Source organism: Haliotis cracherodii, unplaced genomic scaffold, assembly GCF_022045235.1.
Source record: "Haliotis cracherodii isolate W230 unplaced genomic scaffold, xgHalCrac1.p SCAF_7, whole genome shotgun sequence".
NCBI classification, from domain to species: domain Eukaryota; kingdom Metazoa; phylum Mollusca; class Gastropoda; order Lepetellida; family Haliotidae; genus Haliotis; species Haliotis cracherodii.
In genome coordinates, this window is record NW_027266330.1 from 59,938,723 (window position 1) to 59,956,142 (window position 17,420).

At 38.7% G+C, this 17,420-nt stretch overlaps 1 protein-coding gene across 1 annotated transcript; it reads left to right on the forward strand.

The window, feature by feature from the left end:
- Positions 1-48: 48 nt before the first annotated feature.
- LOC139447607 (uncharacterized) lies at positions 49-11,140 on the forward strand. The gene is made up of 5 exons (XM_071229013.1): positions 49-119; positions 1,060-2,513; positions 4,826-4,995; positions 7,322-8,095; positions 10,148-11,140. Exons 2-5 carry the CDS (start codon positions 1,166-1,168, stop codon positions 10,457-10,459), a joined length of 2,604 nt encoding a protein of 867 aa, XP_071085114.1. The 5' UTR covers positions 49-119; positions 1,060-1,165; the 3' UTR covers positions 10,460-11,140.
- The last annotated feature ends 6,280 nt before the right edge of the window (positions 11,141-17,420 follow it).

Sequence of the window (17,420 nt, forward strand, 5' to 3'; positions counted from 1 at the left end):
TTTCGGATTTATTCATCGATGTGCGTTTTATAATTACGATTAACTTATCGACCTCCAAACAGAAAAGAGTTGTCAAACCTGTGTTTAGACGACCGTGTTTACACGCGAGCAATGAAAAGGTAAACAATGTACTATTTGTTTGATTGTATTGTGATGGCTGCTACATTTATTCATCGTGTTCGCATGTTGCCCTTTTCGCAGGAACTTGATGATGCATTGGTATATTTGTGGCAAATTGAAAAGCACAATTCTTGCTAGGCTTACTGATCGTTGATTTATTGATTGATTTCTCATGTTCACGTGTAAGACTACCCGACAGTAGGTCTTAGTTCGTTGTGCAGCTCAGTTCTCAGTTTATGCCATATGATAACCTATGTCAGCTGCGGATTTTTTTGTCTCATTCATTCGTTTTAATCATTTAGTAATTTTGTCGTTTGTGAAACATTTGTGAAGGATTCGATAATTTTTTACAAACGTACAGCACATATACCATGTATAAAGTTAGGAATCATTTCTATTCTATGCGCTATTTTTTTTACTACTTATTTGTAACAGAATATTTTTTATGGATTCTGGTCCAACATCTTTTAGAGTTAGTGCAATATATCATACTAAAAGACATGTTTCCACCTACTAAAAGCATATACGATTTCCAATTAAAAGGGTTATATGGGATAAACTTCCTTTGGGAAAAAAATTAGCTTGTTCCAAAAGTGTATTTTAAAAATATATTATTTGCTAACTTAAGTGGTATTCTAAACATAAAATTGCATTTAATGCTGTGAAAAATATTCCTGAAAAGCCTCTTCCTCTTTTGGTCATGTTATCAGAGATACAAATCACATCGACCAAGACATAACATTAGTATATATTATTGTTATACAGATATTATATCTTTTCCTATTTGGGAAGTTTTGCTGAAATTTGTTTCAGGCTTGGTGCTGAATATTGGTCTCTGAGCAGGTCTTTGTAAATTCCTGAGTAAGCTGTGTTTTGCCATGACTTAATCACAAGATAAACATAATAAATGTGAATAATTCCTTTTCTATTCTTTTCTAGAAAGTGTCCTGTTGGAATGCCAGGAAAATACAAAGATAACAACGCTAGGACATTGATGTAGGACAATGGCTAGCAAGGAGCCATTAGAGTCAAACTAGCGACATCCATGTTCACCTTCCTAGGCAATGTCAACACGATGGTGTTAGCACTCAACCGATGGAGGAGAACAGCCAGGGGGAAGAAGATACTCCTCATCCTTGCTGCTGGTTTAATCATAGTCATCATCAACATCATCTGTGGTGTCAACTTCATGGACGCTCGCTACCCAGTTGACTACAATGCCAATGACGGCTCTAATCCTGTTGCCACTCCGGACATAAACAGTGAGAACTACATCAGAGAACAACGCCGACGTGAAAGACTCCAGATTTTCCAAAAGATTTTCGAAAAACAGAGTCGAAGGAAATCACAAATCAGTAATCAGACCTGTCAGCATCCTCACTTGGATTTGAAGCATGATAGCAACAAAGAAGCATTCCATTCTATGCCTCCCTTGAACTGTACTGGGAAGAGCTTGTTTTACCTGCACAACCGTGTTGCACGGCTTAACAGAACTGTGCTACAAGGTAAGGAACTCGGCAAGTGCTTGTATTTTGGGATAGAACGAATGACAGATGAATTCTTTACCTACACAGAGAGCCTAGAAAAGACAGCACCTCCGTATGATCTCATATTAAATCATGACTTTCTGAGGATACAGTGTAACTATAAGAGCACCGAGGAAGAAGAGAAAAATATAGACTATCCTGCGCAACGAAGACTGATGTCAGTGGAATTTAGGCACCAGAAGAAAAATATTCCAAACAGCCATAAAGATTACATTCATCAAACTGATTTGAAATATGATCATGATATACTTGACCAAAAAAATGCCAAAGATGTGATACGTTTTTCTCAACAAAAAGCACCTGTCAACAAAAAATCAAATTCTTTATTGGACCAATTGAAAACTTGGAATCAATCCGGTACCGGTACTCAAGAGTGGGGTCACGCACGGAAGTTGCAGCAGATGAATTTTGAGGAGGGCAAAGCTGGGGATGAGTTAAAGGAACCGATGAACGGCGCCGGCGACATCATGGCGCCATTTCCAGGGGGAGACTCGGACCAGTTTAATCCCGGGATGGGGCCGGCTCTAGACGACAGTGAAGGATTTGACTACCAACATTTTATGGGAGCTGAATGGAGTGATAAAGATTTTGATCAGTTTCTTGTTCAAGTTGTTCCAAAGCAAGGTGTGTTTGATAGAATCACCAAAGCTAAAGCTAAAATGACGAAGCCTTCGTCCAATATGAACATCCTCATTCTAGCCATGGATTCCATGTCGCAGTTGTCCTATCAGAGGAAACTGCCTCTGACGTATCGATACCTGAAGGAAGAGCTAGGGGCGACTGTGCTGGACGGCTACAATATTGTTGGTGATGCTACAACCGCCGCTCTCATACCCATGTTCACAGGTGAGGCCAACATTATATATGAGGGTTGTCAGTGTGTGTGTTACAAGTCAGTTATGGTCAGTAGTCAAATAAATTTTGGGTCTTTAATCAGTAGTCAGTATTTTTTCGGTAGTCGGTTAAAAATACCCATTTCGAACCAAGAGCAAGCTGTCAAGATGAATCTAAAATTGGGAATCATCTTGGAATATCAGTCTGTAGAGAAACATGGGGACAGCTGATTCTGCTTTTGTTTCCCTACTGGACCCGTGAAGATCCGGGGTAGAATAGGTCTTCAGCAACCCATGTTTGCTGTAAACCACGACTATGCTTGTCGTAAGAGGCGACTAAGTGTATCGGGTGGTCAGGCTCACGGACTTGGTTGATGCATGTCATCGTATCCCAATTACATGGACCGATGCTCATGATATCAATCACTGGATTGTTTGGTCTAGACTCGATTATTTACAAACCACGGTCATTTAACTGGAATATTGCTGAGTGTGGCGTTAAATAACAAACAAAACAAACAATTATCTTCATGATCTTTGACCCAATTTATTATTGTATTTTTCCGGTATTCTCCTTTAAAACAGAGTTGACCATCAAGACCATGCTTGTTGTAAGTGGCGACTAACGGGATCAGGTGGTCAGGACGTGATGCGTCTGCATCATGCCTAGGTTTGAAATAGGAGATATCCTCAAATTTGAAAATTGTTTATGAGTTCTAACCTATTTATCTTAAATTCTTGGGAATTCTGTTCGTATAAGGGTGGTTGGGCACCTAGCATTTAAAGCCTTATCTCATCACACCTGTTCTGTCATTAGGTAAATATTTCCACAAGTTAGTAATAAGGAGTTATTTCCCCTTGCTTGAATAAATGTGCTTGATGAGATGCGAGGAGCATGGGTGGCCCAATCATCTAAGTTGTTTCCCTTTGGCATGCTAGAAACCTATGATTGTGTATGATTCGAATCCAGGCTCACCCCGATTATGTTTCTAGGTTTGTCAGCACCATACCCGTGCTCATGGGTTTCACCGAAGTGGTAAACGTCTGAGACCTGCATCACTTCGGGCTTTCCTCCAACATTAAGCTGACACGCCGTGATATAACTTGAATATTGTTAAAAGCGGCGTTAAACCCACTCACTCACTTGATGAGATGAGGTGACTATGCTTGTTGTAAGAGGCAACTAACAGGATCGGGTGGTCAGGCTCGCTGACTTGATTGATGCATATCATTGTATCCCAATTGCGTAGATCGATGCTTTTGATGTCAGTCACTGGATTGTCTGGTCCAGACTCAATTATTTACAGACCGTCATTATATAGCTGGAATATTGCTGAGTGTGGCGTTAAACAACAAACAAGCAAAACATGAAGCAGAAATGTGCGTCCACTACACACAAATGTATAGAATGAACACATACAAAACAATTTTTATGTTAACTATACCAAATTCTTGACAAAAAATATATAGGTCCTGTAATTAAAGTAATTATAAAATCTTACAGTACAATACACTTCGCCGTTTCCTTACTTTACAGGTCCCTCATATTTCTCTAAAATACCTCCCAAAGCTATTCAAAACCCAATTACTTTCAATTAACTTGCGTGCAGAAACGCATAAATTGAATGAAAAACTCAATTGTTTGAAAACAGCACGCGTAAATGCTCAATGAAGCTTTTTCAACATACGTACAACAAAGCTAATTTCTGAAACACAATTACGAGTTAATTTACTTTCCTAGTCAAGCCTATATTTAAACCGTTATATATATCTAAAAAAGTATTTCATTTTTTTAAAATCTCAAAATGTTCACTCATTTGGGGAAAACCCCAATAGAGTGATGAATAGATGAGTGAAAAAATATTGGTTACCCAACGAAAAAATGTAATAACCCAATCAAAATAGAAACCTTCGAGTAAAAACTCAATTGCTCAAAAAGTTATCTGGAGCTCTGCTCATATTTCCTATAAGAACTAGCCTAGTGGTTAAAGCGTTCGCTTGTCACGCCAAAGACCCAGGTTCAATTCCCGACATGGGTACAATGTGTGAAGCCCATTTCTGGTGTCCCCCACCGTGATATTGCTGGAATATTGCTAAAAGCGGCGTAAAACCATACTCACTCACTCACTCACTCACTCACTCACTCACTCACTCACTCACTCACTCACTCACTCACTCACTCACTCTAAGAACTAATTAATATATTAATTAATTATTGGGAATCCCCTGGACCTGAATTTTGTAAGTGAAGGTAAAACCACAGTGTGTTGAAACTAAGGGCAATCTGACCTGGTATCACTGTGAAGGGGTGTTGCTGTGTTGCAGGCAAGACGGAGATGGAGTTGCCGGAGGTGCGGAAGGACGAAGAGGATGCCAACTTCCTGGACGTGTACCCCATGGTGTGGAACCGCTTCAAGGAGGCTGGCTACGCCACCATGTACGCCGAGGACGAACCCTCCATCAGCACCTTCAACCTGCGCTTCAATGGATTCCAGGTGACATGACAACCTATCGGACACACAAGGAAAGGGGCGGTCGGGTAGCCTAGTGGGTAAAGCGTTCGCTCGTCACGCTGAAGACCCGGGTTCGATTCCTGACATGGGTACAATGTGTGAAGCCCATTTCTGGTGTCCCCCGCTGTGATATTGCTGGAATATTTCTAAAAGCAGCGTAAAGTCATACTCACTCACAAGGAAGGGATTACGGTATTCGACGTAATAGGCGCCCATTAGAAATTGAGGGCGCTTATTAGAATATAAATTTTGTGCAAAACAGACTTGAAAGATCATAAATTTATGGTTTATGCTGACAGCCTGAAATTATATAAAAGAAAGGTCAGTGTGTGTTATACACGACAGATATATTTTTCCAGAATTTAATTGCCCATAATTAAGGGTGCATAACACATGAGTACGTATTATACACAAATAAATAAGTCTTGTGTACATTGATCAATCGGAAGGGGTGCTAACTGGGATTGTTCACAAGCCAGTATATTAGCAAATATCGCTGTAGGCGCTTATTAGAGTGGGTCGCTTATTATGTCGAATATGGTATGTATCATATCAAACACTGATTACAAGTTCACAAGTTGCAAACTGTTTATTGTTTATTAGTTTTCACATTTTGATCTATCTTTGGTGGCACGTAGTCCTATGTTCAGCACACAGGTCACAAATCAGGTGAAGTTAAGCAACGTCGGTCTCGGAGAGTTGTTGGATGGGTGACCACGTTCAGCAGCTTGACTCCTGAGAGTTTCTAGGGCTTCGGTCCTGCCCCACACTGAAGCACATGTAACACTTGTATCTCCTTAGGCAAGTGACTTTGTTCGAAATGTGCCTCTGTTCACCCAGCAGTGAGTGGGTACCCGGTAGGATGAGATGGTAATGTGGCTGTTAACCTTCTAGCAACTTATATTCAGCTTACGGTTGTATACTCCCCAGGGAGCTGAGAATGAAAATCGAGTGCTCACTGATCCATTGAGCGGGGTAAAAATGTAGCGCTTTGAGCATGAACTGCTACATAAGTGGACATTATTATTATGTTTGGGAATCGCCTCCATGGTCTAGAGGTAGAGCATCCGCCCGGAGAGCGGAAGGTCCGGGGTTCAATCCCCGGCCGCGTCATACCAAAAGACGTTAAAAGATGGTACTTGTTGTTACCCTGTCTGGCGCTCGGCATTAAGGGGCTGAAACAAGGACTGGTCGGCTCGGAGTCAGTATACTGTGTCTGAGTGGGGTATTCATGTTAAACTGCGGCATGGTATCTCAGTGAGCTAGCACTTTAAATCGGCATCAGTCCGGACTAAAACAAGCAGCCACACACACACACATACACGTGCATGCACGTCGCTATATAAGTGCAATAATCTTGGACACGACGTTAAACCCAATTTTACCTCACCTTATTATGTCTGGGGTCTGCCAGATTGGTTCTTCTGACTTGAAACAGTCTGGTGATAGGGCTGGGTCTGAAGCATTAGCTAACTCAATAGTATGACAAACGTTTAATGACAGGGCTTAAAAAATCTTCAGAACCTTAAAATCTTAGAGTATGATACTTGTTGCGATACGATACATATCCTTATGCTGTAGGTGTGATAAGATTTGTATCATTGAGTTTACTCATGTATGAGTTTACAAGATGGTAACTGGCCAGTCAGGCAGAGATTTTATGACGCTTAATTGTAATAATGTTTCGGGGATATGAGTGGCCCAGCAATTAACTCTAGTTGTCCACGTCTGAGTGTTTCGCTCACTCGTACGAAAAAGAATGAAGCCTTGGCTTACTGGCTGATTAGAATCTTCGCCTGGCACGACCTGTGCTGGAGTGTGATCAGATATTTATGCAGAGAAGTATCGTATCTACAGAAGCCTTTTAGAGCCATTTGTCTTTTTGTTTTTTTTGAAGTACCTTGAAATTTGAAGATGCCGTGTTAAAATTTTAAGAAGCGAAGTTGAAATTTGAAGATACATAGTGGTATGTTGAAATGTCAAAATAATCATCTGAACATTTTAAGATAATAAGTTGAAATTTCAAGATAACGATCCTAAAATTTTAAGATATTAATTTGAAATTTTATGATATTAACTTGAAATTTCAACTTTTCTTGAATTTCAACTTAGTATGTGTCTTGAATTTTCAAGTTAGTATCCTGAAATTTTAACTTATGTATCTTGGAATTTTAACTTATGTATCTAGAAATTTCAAGAAAAGAATTATAAACAAATGACCCTAAAAGGTTTCCGTATGTATCAGTGTGAAAGATCGGATTTTAATGAGACTGATTCAGAAAAAAAACCATTTTCTCTATGTTTTCAGGAATCCCCCGCTGACCACTACATGCGTCCATTCTGGCAGGCTATCTGGGAGTCCAGCCTTCGGGCACAGAGTCCGCGGTACAGCACCGGCACCACCCCCCACCACATCTACCTGCTGGACTACCTCAAAGACTTCTTTGTCAGCTACAACAACGTGTCGAGGTTCGCGTTCGGCTTCAGCGTGGAACTCACCCACTGGGACAACAACCCTGGAGAGTACATGGACAGAGATCTTGTAGACTTCCTGCAATTTCTTCAGAAGAAGGGTTACCTTGACAACACAATGCTTGTTGTCATGGGCGACCATGGCGCCAGATACAGCAAGGTGCGGAATACAGTACAGGGAAAGCTTGAAGAGAGACTCCCGATGATGTCACTTGTGATGCCAGCGTGGTTTCTTCATGAATATCCACAAGCTAAAGAAGCTTTAAAACGGAACAGCAAACGTCTCACAACGCCGTTTGACATTCATGAAACATTTTTAGATTTGTTGAATCTGGAACGATTGACGGTTCCCATCAATCCAGAACAGAGAGGGATGAGTGTTCTGAGAGACATTCCCAATAACCGGACATGTGCTTCGGCCAGAATAGACATCCATTGGTGCTCTTGTCTTCATCAAGTGCAGGTCAACCTGGACGATAAGTTTGTTATGACAGCGTCCGAGGAGGTCGTCAACTACATCAATGGGTTGACAAGCAAACTTCGTGGCAACTGCACGGAACTAAGTCTCAAGAGAATATACACTGCTTACATGGTGTTGCCTAATGAGATGGTAGGTTGAAAACTCTGACAAGGTACCTCATAGGGCTGCCGTACAGAGCTCCAGATAACTGTTTGAACAATTGAGTTTTTACTCGACGGTTTCTATTCTTATTGGTTTATTTCATTTTTCATTGGGTAACCAATATTTTTTCACTATATATATTCTATTTTGGTTTTTCCCAAAATGAGTAAATATTTTAAAATTAAAAAAAATGAAACAATGTTTTAGATACATGTATATCATGTATATATAAATACTAAAATATAAGCTTGACTCGGAAAGTAAATTAGCTCGTAATTGTGTTTTGGAAATTAGCTCCATTGTACGCATGCTGAAAAAGCTTCATTGGGTATTTATACATGTTGTTTTTATACATTTGAGTTTTCATTACATACATGCGTTTCTGTACACAAGTTAATTGAAAGTACCGTAATTGGGTTTGGAATATTTTTTTGGGTATTTTACGCAAATATGCAGTTTATCTGTAGCTCTGGCAGTAGTTTCTTCGTTCATTGACATCTCTGTTTTGCAGTGTTCCGTTTGCCAGTAATTAACAGTTTTTTACCGGTAAAATTAGGTTTGGATCAGTAAATCATGTGACTGCCGGTCCCTGTGGACCAGCAAATACAGTACAGGACCTTATAACTCTTTGTTGTTGAACAAAACATTGCCGATATTCATATCAGTATATTTTTCAAACTAAGTCAAGGAGTCTGTTACAAGGTTTCCCATTGTCTATTATCAGTGCATGGCAATGGCATTCAGCTTTGCTGTAGGTTAAATATATATTTGTTGCGACTTTAAAAAAAAAATATTTAGAAAAAAAGAAGGTAAAATGTGACTGAAATTTGTGTGAATAACATGAAGATCTAACTTAGTTACTTTAGAGATGACGTCATTGCATTGATGCAGAGCTCCAGATAAGCTGGGTATCTGCGTAAAATATGCATCAAAAATGCAGAAATATGCAGAAAAATAAAATCCAAGCGTATCAAATACGCATCGAACATTACAGATACTCGACAAAAATAAAACTTGTGCGTATCATCAAAATATTGTGAAGCAACCCTGCGTATTCGATTAGCAAATCAGCAACTTATTTTGAAATTATATACGGGCATTCCATCAACCTTGCCAAACTCCGGGATGACAGTTACATCATGATCATTTGCCATCACACTTTCTTGTGGAAGTATCGTGGTATTTTTGAGTCCTATAAAGCTCTCGAACCCACACGACACCAGTTTCCAGGGACTAGATGAATAGTGTTTTTAAATATTTAATTTAAATACCCACATGTGTAAAAGCTACTGGGTAACAGAAATTTGAATACCCAGATAGAATTACTGATACCCAATGATTTTAAAATGTATGGGTAAAATACCCACAACACCAAAAGCTTATCCGAAGCTCTGTTGATGCACATGATGTCGACAGGTAATTTGTAGATGTTTTTTTCTGTTGAAAGTCGCAAGTGACATAAATTAGATGGGATTGGTAATGGTTAGGTTTGGAAGTCCAACAGGTTTGGCAGGTTCAAAAGCTGGCGAGACCACTGCTGTTTGGTCATTTTTCAGCTTTTAGATTCCATCTTGACTTTAATTAATTAATTATAATAATTAAAGAAACATCACTTCAACAACTGATTCTACCTTTCACTTTGATTTCACTTTGATTTCACTTTGATTTCACTTTGAACAGGACTGTCCAGTTTTAATCCTGTGGGGTTTTCGGGGTAAAATATAGGTTCCACAACTCATGCTTGATGTAAGAGGCGACCAAATGTGTTGGTTGATTGTAACTTGGTTGATTGATGTCATCGTATCCCAATTGCGTGGATTGATGCTCATGATGTCAATCAGTGGATTTTCTGGTTGAGACATGATTATTTATAGACCATAATCACATAACTTGAATCCTGCTGACTGAGGAGTCAAAAAACAAAACAAAATCAAAACAAATCATGGATAAGCGGGTCATTATGTCGGCTTGACATTTTTAATTATAACCTAAGGAAAAAATTTATGTTTTGTACTGACATTGCCTTCATCATCTTCGCAGGTCCTGAAGTTCCAAAAATCAACTGACCCAGACGCGAGGAATGCTAATTTTAGTAGCTCGGTTGACCTTGACAAAGCTCATTATCAAATCACCCTGGAGACGAGTCCCAGCGACGCCATCTATGAGGTTACCGTTCAGGTCGACTTTCGGAATGAGACGTACCACTATCATGTGACTCCGGAGATCAGCCGCCTCAATCTTTACGGTGACCAGCCCAAGTGTATTCAGAAGCACCATCCTGACCTCAGAAAGTACTGTTACTGTCAGGAGTTTGTAAAACCAGACATCGAGGTCAGGAAGGGAATGGCTTAGAGCCCAGTGGTTTCAGACACACGCTCAAATCTCTATAGGTTGGATTTGGAACCCCTTTCCCCCATTGATCTGCATTTGGAAGTGCTGTTTTTGTTTGGAGTGCAGAGCTACAGATAAGCAGCGTATTCTCGTAAAATACCCCCCAAAACTATTCAAAACCCAACTACTTTCAGTTAACTTGCGTACAGAAACGCATGCATTAAATCCGGACCAGAGGGAGCAACCATTTAATTTTTTTGAAGGTGGAGGGGGCTTGATCATATAAAAAAATATATATAAAAAAATCTAGCCCCTGTTTCGCTGAATTTGTTTTTCAGTATGCCTCACACTGCAGAAAAAACAATAATGTTCCCCTTTCTTGCAGGCAAGTGTCCAAAGAATGTAGTACGTTATTTTATTTATTTAAAACTTTTTTTTTGAGTACCTGTTTATGTTGAAAAAAATTCAAATCCTGAATATTACCAAAACTAATGCTGATCTCAAACCAAAATCTCCTCCACAAAACCTACCCCCAGGATCTGCCACTGGGGGTGGGGAAGTGTTGGGAGATCAGGCCGGGGTCATGGAGAAGGGGCTTAGAGCCGACAGTTGCCAGTGTATGAAAACTATGTATTAATATAAGGCTAAAAAAAGATAATAGTCTTTGTTCTCAGGCACCGCGTGCATCAGCATAAAGTTCGACACACGTTTCGATTTTATTTCCATTTTAAAAAAAAAAATAATCCTGAAATATTCCAAGTCCAACGTGGTCAATTACTGTATTTCAGTATTTTACATTGTACTCATCACGGAATACATTTGTGTAGGGAGGCCCTTTCCCAGGTTGAGTGTACACAACTGTTTATTTGGTTACATACCAGTTTGAACACAAATCCATCTGTTCGCACACACTTTATTTTCAAAAGCCATTGCCTGAGGACCAATTCTTTTATTTGTTTAAGCCTTATCATTTACAAGCAGTCCAAATGATCATATTAATTACGTCATGTGTTCCAAATGAAATATATTGAGATTCCAAAGTGAAAGTATTGTTGCATTTATGTCCAGTTACAGTATTTTAATATTTTACAAAGTTTATGATACTCTGCTCATGTCAGATACAGATAGGCTAACAGACTTTGTGGTTTAAGGCCAGTTTGTAGAATATTAAAGTATTTGTTGAATCATGATACTCAAGAAACCATATTGGTAAAACACCTAAGCGATGAATGGCCAGATTACAAAATAGAACCCTGATTATACAGACAGTATTTTACAAGTGAAATTATCTAATCACAGATTTCTATCATTGGAATGAATGAATATTGTTTTACGCAGCATCAGCAATGTTGCAGCTATTCACGGAGATCTATCATTGAGAGCTGTAATGTCCTTTGACTACATCGAGATGTCCCTGCAGTTATTGTCTGGATTAACAGGGGCCAGATTAACAGGGTTTTACTGTGCACAAAAGAGTAAATGGCCAGTTTACAAAATGAAATAATTATTTCAGTAATATTTTTCAATAAATTATTATCACATTTATGCTGAAGATATTTGATATTTAGAATTGATGACTTTGACAGATGTTTGGAGATCCCTTGCCACATCTGTCATAATATTCCTTACGTATTGATGTGGATCATTCATTGGCTGTGAAAATAGATATTTATGTGTTTGTTTGCCTTTGGAAATTTGAACCAGTTTAAAAACTGGAGGTAATTTGATTGGGTTGAACAACAAGATCACAGTCTGTTATGTTAGCCACGAGTGCGAAACGTGAGTCGGAGGATTGGAGCATCTTTTGTGGTAACCTGATACGTCTGCTGATGAGTTTCTCGTGTGTCAAGTGTATAAAATGTGTATCAGTTTAAAAAACTGGTGATATATATTGATTGACTGAGTCAAGGTTGATGTCACTGACTATACCACTGTTTGTGTATAGTATTGTGTATTGTATTTTGTATTATTGTATTTTGTATTATTGTATTGTATTTTGAGGGGAAGGAATGGTTAATACCTCGTCATGGAGTTGGAGAGTATTACGTAAACTTAGCTCAGTAGGTTTACTTGCTTATAATTGATTGGCTGTTTTAAACTTCTGCTTCTGATTGGTTTGAAAGTATTTTAAATACTCTTCAGAAGATTTTTGTTACATTGATCATGTTTTTTTAATTTGGGATGCCTTACGGATATGTTAGAATTTGACTATTGGCCTTTATGTTTTGTTTTAAAACCACAAGCTTGTTTTTGAGACTATGATCGTTGGTTGTAGGTCAAGGTCATCCCCAAGGTCATTGCTTTAAAGAAACTGAATTATGGACTAACTCATCAAGCTTGTTGGTCACTGAAACTTGGTTCATGCTTTTTGCTTTTTAGTGAGCTAAAAAGGTTCAAGCTCACTGTAACGTTTTATGAAGTATTTGTGTCATTTTGTATAACATGCGTTTTACTTATATGATTGTACGATTTGAGTACTTATATCACAAGAAATGACAATCTCATCATCACAGTTGTATGTCTCAGTATTGATGGTGACCTACTTTCATCGTATTATGATTAGTGTTTCAAAATACGTATCGTGCCATTGCCTTCCAAACACATCGGTCATTGAAATGTATTTTCGGGAAGACGTGACAGACAGATTACCAGCAACGACTGAACTAAGTGTGCATCGTTGGATTTTTGTTGGCCCATGAAGATCAAGGTTAGAATAGGTCTTCAGCAATCCATGCTTGCCTCCCCCTGTGAAGATCCGGGGTAGAATAGGTCTTCAGCAACCCATGCTTGTCCTAAAGGCGACAATGCTGGTCGTAAGAGGCGACTAACCGGATCGGAGGTCAGGCTCGCTGACTTGGTTGATGCATGTCGTCGTGTCCCGATTGTGTGGATCGTTGCTCATAATATCAATCACTGGATTGTCATCATGTCCCGATTGTGTAGATCTTTACAAGGTTTACAGGTTATTTGCCAATCAGTTAATTCATGTATGTCAAATGAAATTAATGACAAGAATCACTTGAGATATATTTATATGCATTTACTTCCATCAGAGAAAGATTTACAAAGTGTTTATAAAGTATACTACTCAAAACAAGTTTAAGAACACCCATAATTGGAAGGCTGTGTGTTGCAACACCCGCCAGCCATGACAAATTAACTTTCATATGAAAAAAATAATTCCTTAACTTCTTTTGAGTAGTATATATGTATTGGCCAGAGGGTGTATAAAAGCAATTTATCATTTTATTTTTGAAATGAGCAATGTGTAGTTTTTTTATCCATAAATAATAGAGATGCCTTTTTATCTTTTATTTTCTGATTGTCCTTTTTGCTCCAGTTAGTTGAAAGTCATTAATCGAAATCATGGTCTTGTGAAATGAGACAATACATAAGACCATAAGGAAGAGAATTTATGGATGTCAACTTCTTTATTATGAGGAACACAACATTTTGGAGTATAAAATTAATCCTTCAGGTGAATGAAGGGGTAAGTATGTACTCCGAAACGTTGTGTTCCTCGTAATAAAGAAGTTGACATCCATAAATTCTCTTCCTTATGTGTATCACTTCCGAATGCCATTTAAAGACTTGATCCAACCTTACTTGTGTAAGAACTTTGCCAATGATCTCTGGTTATCCATGGAGTACATGCTAAATGTCATGTCAGAAAGCATGCTTCAGTCGTTCTGTTATGATCTTCCTTCATTATATACCGTATTCGACGTAATATGCCCCCTGCTCTGATAAGCGCCGACGGCGATATTTGCTAAAATATTGGCGAGGGAACAATCCCAATTGGCACCCCTTCCGATTGAGCAATGCACACAAGCCTTTTTTATACGTGTATAATATGCACCCTTAATTATGGGCATTTAAATTCTGAAAAAATATATGTGTGGTATATGAACATTTAAGGCTGTCAGCATAAACCACAAACTTTCCGATCTTTCACCTCTGTTTTTTCACCCAAATAATATTCTAATAAGAGCCCCCTATTTCTAATTTTGAGAGCGCTCATTATGTCGAATACGGTAGCATTGGTCTTCTATTACCCAAACCTGATCAGTGGGGTGTTTTACCTTCCAATGTAGATACACATAGACAGCATTAGAAACCCCTGCTGCAGGTGATGCCACCTAGTCAATAGGTTTAGTTGGTGGTAGGGTGAGGTGAAATGGGGTTTAACGTTGCATTCAAGATTGTTGCACTCATACGGTGATGTGCATGATGTTTGTGTGGCTACTTGTACTAGTCCGGGCTAATGCTGGTTTGTTAGCGTTTGCCCACTGAGATACCATGCCAGTTTAACAGGTATACCCCACTCAGACACAGTATACTGACTCCGAGTCGACCAGTCCTTGTTTTAGCCCCTTAATGCCGAGCGCCAGACAGGGTAACAACAAGTACCATCTTTTAACGTCTTTTGGTATGATGCGGCCGGGGATCGAACCCCGGACCTTCCGCTCTCCGGGCGGACGCTGTCCAGTGTATTGGTAATTATGTTAGAAAAGTAGACAAGCATGTTTTATTATGGATTAAAGCTTTGACATTTTGCTCTCTGCTAATAATATTATTGGTCGGTCGGGTTTCCTGAAATGAAGACTTTTTCTAATGATCTATTGTACACACATCTACATATACATGATACAGCTAGATTGTAGACTAGGAGTTTATGCTTTTTTACAGTTTATTTATGAGAAGATGTAGTATACACTCTGTTGTTTTCCAGCTTGTTGAAATATGGCTGTGTTCATGTAGGAGCCTTTAACAGATGTAACATGTCCTTTACATGCAAGGGTGCTCTAATATATTCCTAGATGACATATCACAGGCGAACATCTTCTACAATGTTCCTGGATGTAATCTGTGTGTTTTCATGTGTATCGTGTAATTTGCTCTTTGAATTGTAATCTCATTGAAATAATATCTTTTACTGTGATACAATACCTTGTGCTGATGTGACGTTGTATTTGTTCAACTGAGAGGATTTGGGCTCCCAATCTAAATGAAGAATGTTTGAGTTCTTGAGCCAGGTAGATGTCGGCTTTTTAAAATGTTCTTTTTCATTTCTTTAATGTGGAAGATCTGATCTCAGCTAAAGAAAACCAGAATCAAAACCTGACACGTTGTGTAGCCACAACAAAATAATAGTGTAACTTTTGTTTACATTAAGAACTGCCAGATTATATTCTTTTTTGGGAACTGAGATATGCTGGTCTGATATTTTCACTCATTCGTGTTGAGCTCAGATCTGCATGCTGAGAGGTATTTTGTCGGAATAAGAGACCTTATTTTAATGAGATTGTTTGAATTTGAATTGCAAACATCCCTGCTCTTTAACTAATTGTGTACTTATGATTGATTGATTTGTTTTGTTCACTGGTTTCCTGAAAAAACACACATCAAATTCTGGTTCTTTGTTCTTCCCAAAATTCTCTGAATTATTTGCGAATTGATCCATGTTTGTAAAGCTAGTGTTGCCAATGTTGCTATTTTATGCATAATAGACTTGTGAAGTCTGAAATTAGGATGATACTCTTTTTAAGGGTGAACACAGAACCTTTAGAATTATTTCCAATTGTACAATTTTGGAGGAAATATTGTTATTTTCCTCATATTTAAGCATGTTTTTCACAAAAGTTGTTTTGTAAAGAACATGTTTACAATAAGTTCGGAAATTGTTATGGCCCAGTCGTCGAAGGTGCCGTGATTTGCTGTGCAGAGTTGCGTCCCTTGGGCACGCCAGAAACCTATGATTGTGGGTTCGAATCCCAGTTCGCCCCGATTATGTTTCTAGGTTGGTCAGCACCATACCCGTGCTCGTGGGTTTCACCGAAATGGTAAACGTCTGCGACCTGCATCACTTCGGGCTTTCCTTCCACATTAAGCTGACACGCCGTGATATAACTGGAATACTGTTAAAAGCGGCGCTAAACCCAACTCACTCACTCATCTCCAGATGACTCTTGTTAGACATCATCATTCATTTTTCACCCTGAAGAATTCCAATGTATAATGCATAACTTTTTATTTAACATGTTTAAGTTTCAGTAAAATGTAACCACTTAGCTGTGCCACTGTGGGTTCCTATACGTGATATAGATAGTTTGGGAAGCTTATGCTCCTATATTAATGCTTTTTTGAGGGTCCTGTTGCCATGGTTACCATTATATCTTTATATTGTTTTGTTTGCATTTTGAAAAAAAGGCATTTCTACTCCATTAAAGTGGGATGTTGATTCCAGTGCAATAATTTCCCATATTGTAAACATTTTATCAAGAGCTTTCTTAGTAGTGTTTTTGAATCACATTCTTATTACTATTGTGATATATATGTGCGTGTTGTTCTGTTTGCCTGACAAGAAACATTGATAAAGAAAGGACCAATCTCATTAAAATTAGATCTTAGTTCTCGCTACCGCTAAACAAAGATCTGAGGACATCCCATTAAGGGTCACGTCAGACCAACCTTGTGCGAACTTTGACCGACCAATGGAATGACCAATCAGAAGGCAGCTTTCTCGCGCTTTACGGCACTAATTTCAAATTGGCAACCAGGACTCAAAACATATTTTGAAAAATTCGCAATTACAAAATTTGAAACCTGTACAAAAGAACATTCTGGTTAATAGATGGTCTAGATTGTATGGATTCAGTCGTTAAACCCCTAACTTTCGTTCGGTGTTAAAGTTTTCGAGGCTGCATGATCAGAAATCACATTCCGACTGTCACTTTCATAATCTGGTAAGCGATGCTCTGATTGGTCGGATGAAAGATCGTTCTGACGTGACCCCTAATCAAATGTCCTCAGATCTTTGTTTAGCAGTAGCGAGAACTGAAGTCTGATTTTAATGAGATTGAGAAAGGACAGACCAATTTTTTTTATCTTTTTACACAGATATTTCCTGATTATATACTACTTAAAAGAAGTTAAAGAACACCCGATTCTTTCATATTACTACAGATTAACTGTCATGCCA